This window comes from Miscanthus floridulus, chromosome 13 (genome assembly GCF_019320115.1).
Source record: "Miscanthus floridulus cultivar M001 chromosome 13, ASM1932011v1, whole genome shotgun sequence".
NCBI classification, from domain to species: domain Eukaryota; kingdom Viridiplantae; phylum Streptophyta; class Magnoliopsida; order Poales; family Poaceae; genus Miscanthus; species Miscanthus floridulus.
In genome coordinates, this window is record NC_089592.1 from 51034441 (window position 1) to 51040688 (window position 6248).

General features: G+C 47.8%; 1 protein-coding gene across 1 annotated transcript; it reads left to right on the forward strand.

The window, feature by feature from the left end:
* The first annotated feature begins 3290 nt into the window (after positions 1–3290).
* LOC136499799 (uncharacterized) lies at positions 3291–3641 on the forward strand. Its single transcript, XM_066495323.1, has one exon. The coding sequence runs from the start codon at positions 3291–3293 to the stop codon at positions 3639–3641; it is 351 nt and encodes a 116-aa protein (XP_066351420.1).
* The last annotated feature ends 2607 nt before the right edge of the window (positions 3642–6248 follow it).

Here is a 6248-nt window from a genome sequence, read left to right on the forward strand (position 1 = left end):
AGGGAGTACGACAACCTGGACTCAGCCCTCGAGCCTATCCCTGACCACAACACCGCAGATTATGGTGTCGACAATCCTAAGGGGCCTCCGGCTTTCACAAACGACCTCTGAATGCTTTGATGGCCCCATGGTTTTAAGATCACCGAGGTCAAGCCCTACGAAGGAAGAATGAACCCAACTCAGTGGCTGTAGGCTTATGCCACTGCCATCCGTGCCGCGGGAGGAGACACTAGCATTATGGCAAATTATCTCCCCATCATGCTCACACCACCCACCATGAGCTAGTTCACCAGCCTTGCGCCGGACTCCATTAGCTCATGGGAAGAGTTGAAGAAAGTATTCACCGACAACTATATGGCCACGTGCACTCGACCAGGCATGAAGCATGATCTTAGCCGCATCAACCAGAAGCCATCTAAGCTCCTCCGCAGCTACATCTGGCTTTTTTCTAAGATGAGGAATTCTATCCCCAACATCACGGAAGCTGAAGTCATCACCACCTTTATCCGATGACTCCACCATCGTGAACTTCGCTCCAAATTCAACCACAAGCCACCGATCAGTATCAGTGAGATGATAACTACCGCCAACCAGTACGCCGATGTAGAGGGAGCCAAGGTGCGCTTCAATGAGGATGCAGGGCACTCAGCGACCACCTCATCGATACGATGATCACCCCAATGACCAACGCCACAATGACCGCCGCCCCGATGACCGCAGCTATCATCGCGATAGCGGCCGTGATCGAATAGGAGGACACAGGCCTGGCCAAAATCACCGCCGCCGACCAGAACACATCTTCACCGCTGCTAGTCAACCTCACGCCAAGCATAACTATGACAAGTAGTACCAAAAGATACTTGATGGCCCATGCCCTCTTCACAAGAATGCCAAACACAAGATGAAGGACTACATTGGTCTAGCTAGGGAGTTCCAAGACAAGAGGCTTGATGACGACGCCAACAATGGAATGGGAGGTCGCTGACCACCTAGGAACAACAACAATGCCTTTCAGGACCACGACAAGGTGGTCGCCACCATCTTCGGGGGCCTCACCTCCACTGAGAGTCAAAGGGAACGCAAGCTTGCTGCTCGATGAGTGCTTGTCGTCGCTTCAGAAGAAACTACCGCCGACCCCAGCTATCGTCCATACTTTGAGATCCCCATCACCTTCAGTAGGGCCAACCAGTGGGCAGACATACCATATATAGGGTGTTTCCCCCTCATCCTCGATGCTACCATCCAGAAGGTGCTATTCAGAAAAGTCCTTGTTGATGGTGGTACTGCTCTAAACCTACTCTTCGCTGGAGCCCTAAGGGAGTTGGGCCTCGTGATATCAGATCTCACACCCTTGGAATCCTCCTTCTGGGGTGTGGTACCTAGAAGGGCATCCAAGCCACTTGGAGAGATCACCCTACCAGTAAAGTTCGGCATGGCAAGCAACTACCGCATCGAGCATATCAACTTCTACGTCGCCGACTTCGACACCGCCTACCACACCATACTTGGTTGGCCAGCTCTAGCCAAATTCATGGCCATACCACACTACGTGTATCTGGTGTTGAAGATGCCTTCACCTATAGGAATCCTGGCTCTACAGGCCAACCTTTCCGTCGCCTACGCCTGTGAGACAGAGAGTCTCGCCCTCACCGAAGCCACTGACCTCTCCATCTAGATGGCTAGCATGGTTGCCGAAGCTAGGATAGTATCCGCTGATGACATGGAGATTCTAGAGCTTGAGCTTCCCCACGCCTCCACCAAGTCCAAGGAAATCAAGGAGGTTGGCCTCAGCCTCAATGACACTTCCAAGACTGTGAAGATTGGGGCTCACCTTGACCCCAAATAGGAAAGCGCTCTCATCTCCTTCCTATGTGCCAACACCAATGTATTTGCTTGGAAACCTACAGACATGCCGAGGGTACCATGGGAGAAGATCGAGCACTCCTTGAATGTCTCGCCAACCGCCAAATCGATCAAGCAGAAACTTTGCTGATTCGCGCCAGACAAGAAGGAGGCTATTAGGGTAGAAATAAAATGGCTCTTAGCTACCGGGTTTATAAAAGAAGTGTTTCATCTAGATTGGTTAGCAAACCCTATTCTCGTTCAAAAAAAGAATAAAGAATGGAGAATGTGCGTTGATTATACTGATCTTAACAAACACTGCCCTAAAGACCCCTTCGGCTTGCCTCAGATAGACGAGGTTGTAGACTCTACTACCGGTTGCGAACTACTCTCTTTCCTTGACTATTATTTCGGCTATCATCATATCTCCCTTAGGGAAGAAGACTAGATAAAGACGTTGTTCATTACACCTTTCGGAGCATACTGCTACAAAACTATGTCCTTTGGACTCAAGAATGCTAGGGGCTACCTATCAAAGGGCCATCTAGATGTGCCTCAACCAGCAAATCAGTCACAACGTCGAAGCATACATCGATGACATGGTTGTCAAAACCAAGACAACCGACAAGCTTATCACCGACCTCGAAGAAACCTTCACCAATCTGAACAAGTACTAATGGAAGCTGAACCCTTCAAAGTGCATCTTTGGAGTTCCATCCGGTATACTACTGGGCTACATCGTCAGTGCTCGAGGCATCGAGCCTAATCCTGATAAGGTCTCTGCCATCACCAATATGAAACGGCCAACATGCATCAAGGATATGCAAAAGCTTATAGGTTGCATGGCTGCTTTAAGCTACTTCATATCACACCTCGGTGAGAAAGGGTTACCCTTCTTTAAGCTCCTTAAGGCCTCCAAGCACTTTTCCTAGTCGATGGAGGCAGACTTAGCCTTCGAGCAGCTCAAGTTGTTCTTGACAAAGCCACCGATCATGACAGCGCCAAGGCCAGATGAGACTCTCCTCATATACATCGCCTGCCACTTCTCGCGTCGTGAGTACAGCTATCATCATCGAACATGAGGAAGCCAGGCACGCTTATAGGGTGCAACGTCCGGTCTACTTTATCAGTGAAGTACTCAATGAGCCAAAAACTCGTTATCCTCATGTACAAAAGCTGTTATACGCAATTCTGATTACGTCGCGCAAGCTCTGGCATTACTTCGAATACTACAAGATCGCTTGTGGTCACTGAGTTTCCCCTGGGGGACATTCTTCGCAACAAAGAAGCCAAGGGCAGCATCATTAAGTGGGTTGTTGAGCTCGGCACATATTCCATTGAATTCAGAAGTAGACCTACCATTAAGTCACAGGTGCTCGCTGACTTTGTCGCTGAATGGACCGAGATCTAAGAGCCCATCGCCGCCAGCTTGCCCCGAGCACTGGGTGATGTACTTTGATGGCACCCTTAACATCAACGGTGCCGGTGTGGGCATTCTGTTCATTACGCTGACTAAGGATAAGCTACATTACATTCTTCGGATACACTTCCCGGCCTCCAACAATGCCACGGAATATGAAGCATGTCTCCATGGTCTTTGTATAGCCATCGCGCTTGGCGTCAAATGCCTCATGGTGTACGGAGACTCTGCATTGGTTATTAACCAGCTCAACAAAGACTGGTCTAGTTCTAGTGAGAAGATGGATGCATACTGCGCCAAAATCAGGAAGCTTGAAGGGAAGTTCTACGGTATCGAGTACCACCACATGGTACAAGATCAAAATCAACCAGCCGACTAGCTCTCAAAAATAGGTTCGTCTCGCATCGCGGTTCCACTGGGGGTCTTCATGCAAGATCTCCTAGTGCCATCCATTAAAGAAGAAAAGGAACATGAGGAGGTTCCCCCTACCGAGCAGTTGGTACTTGCGGTGCCTTCGATGGTCGCCGATTGGAGGGAGCAATTCATTAAGTACCTCACCAACTCTAAAGTACCCGCCGACAAGACCGACACCAAACGCCTAATCCACCGAAGTAAGCATTATGTGTTGGTAGAGGGTAATTTGATGAGGAAGAGTGCCAAGGAAGGGGTATTGCAAAAGTGTGTCCCTCAAGACAAAGGAGTGAAGCTGCTTCACGAAATTCATTCTAGTTCCTATAGCAATCACGCAGCCTCGAGAAACCTGGTTGGCAAAGCTTTCCAAGCTGGCTTCTACTAGCCCACGGCCATCTCTAATGCAGAAGACCTCGTCTGACACTATGAAGGATGTTAGTTCTTCGCCAAGCAAATACATGTACCGGCACAGGAATTGCAGACCATCCCAGCTTTTTGGCCATTTGCATGCTGGGGACTGGACATGATTGGGCCTTTCAAGCCAGCGCTAGGAGGTTTTAGGTATGTGTACGTCGCCATTGATAAGTTCTCTAAGTGGATCGAGTACAAACTGCTCGTTTCAGCCACTGCCAAGAAAGCTGTCGACCTCTTTGAAGATATCATACACAGGTTTGGCCTCCCGAACAGCATTATCACTGACCTTGGAACCACGTTTACCAGCCATCATTTTTGGGACTTCTATGAAGACCAGTGCATCTCCGTTAAATACGTTTCTGTTGCTCATCCTAGAGCTAATGGCCAGGTTGAGCGGGCTAATGGTATGATCCTTGACGCCCTCAAAAGGAGGCTATATTAGAAAGAAGAAAAGCATCTGGGCAGATGGCTCAAAGAGCTACCGGCTATGGTCTGGGGACTGCGCACTCAAGCTAGTCATAGTATCGGTGTGTCTCCATATTTTTTGGTTTACGGTTCAGAGGCCATACTACCAATAGATGTTCCCTTCCGAGCACCTAGGGTGGAAAATTATGTTGAAGAGCAGGCCGCGACTGTTCGGACAGAAGACATTGACCGAGCCGAGGAAGAACGCCTGATCACCTGTGTTCGCACAGTAAAGTATCTACAAGATCTACAAAGGTACTATAACCACAACATAAAAGGTCGTTCATTCACCATCAGTGATCTCGTTCTCCGTAGAAAACAAAAGACTAAAGGGTTGCACAAGCTTTCTTCCCCTTGGGAAGGGCCCTACGTCATCAAAGAGGAAACCCGACCAGCATCTTATTGCTTATGTGACCTAGATGGGATTAATGTTCCAAACTCATGGCACATCGAGCACCTTATACGTTTCTACCCTTGAAATGCTCCAGATATGTACTCTCCATTTTATGATGAATAAAGTTTTGGTCTCCATAATTTGTCTCCATTTTTCCCCTTTAACTTTCGATCTCCACGTACGGTCGCCGAAGCATTACGATACCCCATAACGATCTCCAAAATCGCTGAACAATTTCTCCAAAATCGCCCAATGATTTCTCCAAATCACCGACCACGATTTCGCCAAATAAAGTTCTCCAAATCTCCAAAATCGCCTGAACGATTTCTCCAAAAACGCCAAACATGATTTCTCCACAACGCCAAACATGATTTCTCCAAATTGCCAACCTCGATTTTGCCTAATAAAGTTCTCCAAATCTCCAAAAATGCTGAATATTTTTTCTCCAAACACGTCTCCTCCAAATCGCCAACGTGTCTCGCCACATGTTTTTCTCCAAACCACCGAATAATTTGCCATGGGCTCCGTGAGCCGCTTACTTTCTTTTTTAGTTCTCTTCGGAGAAGACCCAGCCTTCGATCTCTCCCTACACGTGCCATGGTGAAACGTCCTAATATGGCAAGAGGGGGGTGAATAGCCTATTTAAAAATCTACAAATCAACTAGAGCAATTTGATTAGTATGACAAATAGCGTAATGCAAACTTGCTCTAGCTCTACAAGGGTTGCAAGCCTCCTATCCAACAATTCTAGTTGCAATGGTTACTTAGGCACACAAACTTGCTACTCTAAAAAGCTCAACTAGATGAATGTAAACAATAAAGCAAGCTCTCAATTCTAATTACACTAAAGAGCTTGTATCAACTAGTTTGCAAGAATGTAATCAAGTAAGTAAGGTGATTATACTGTCGTGTAGGGGATGAACCAATCACAAGATGAAGATCAAGCCAATCACCGGGAGAATGCAAATGACAAGAGACAATTGATTTTCTCCCGAGGTTCACAGTGCTTGCCAACATGCTATGTCCCTGTTGTGTCGACCAACACTTGGTGGTTCAGCGGCTAAGAGGTGTTTCACAAACCTCGTCCACACGATAGGACACCGCAAGAACCGATCCACAAGTGAGGTAACTCAATGACATGAGCAATTTACTAGAGTTACCTTTCGGCACTCTGCCAGGGAAGGTACAACTCCCCTTACAATCACCGAAGGTGGCCACAAACAATCACCAACTTGTGCCAATCCTTTACCGCTGCTCCAACCGTCTAGGTGGTGGCAACCACCAAGAGTAACAAGCGAAATC

Bases quoted from the DNA above. Each gene is read 5' to 3' on its own strand.
- LOC136499799 (XM_066495323.1), top strand. From the start codon at position 3,291: ATGTACTTTGATGGCACCCTTAACATCAACGGTGCCGGTGTGGGCATT.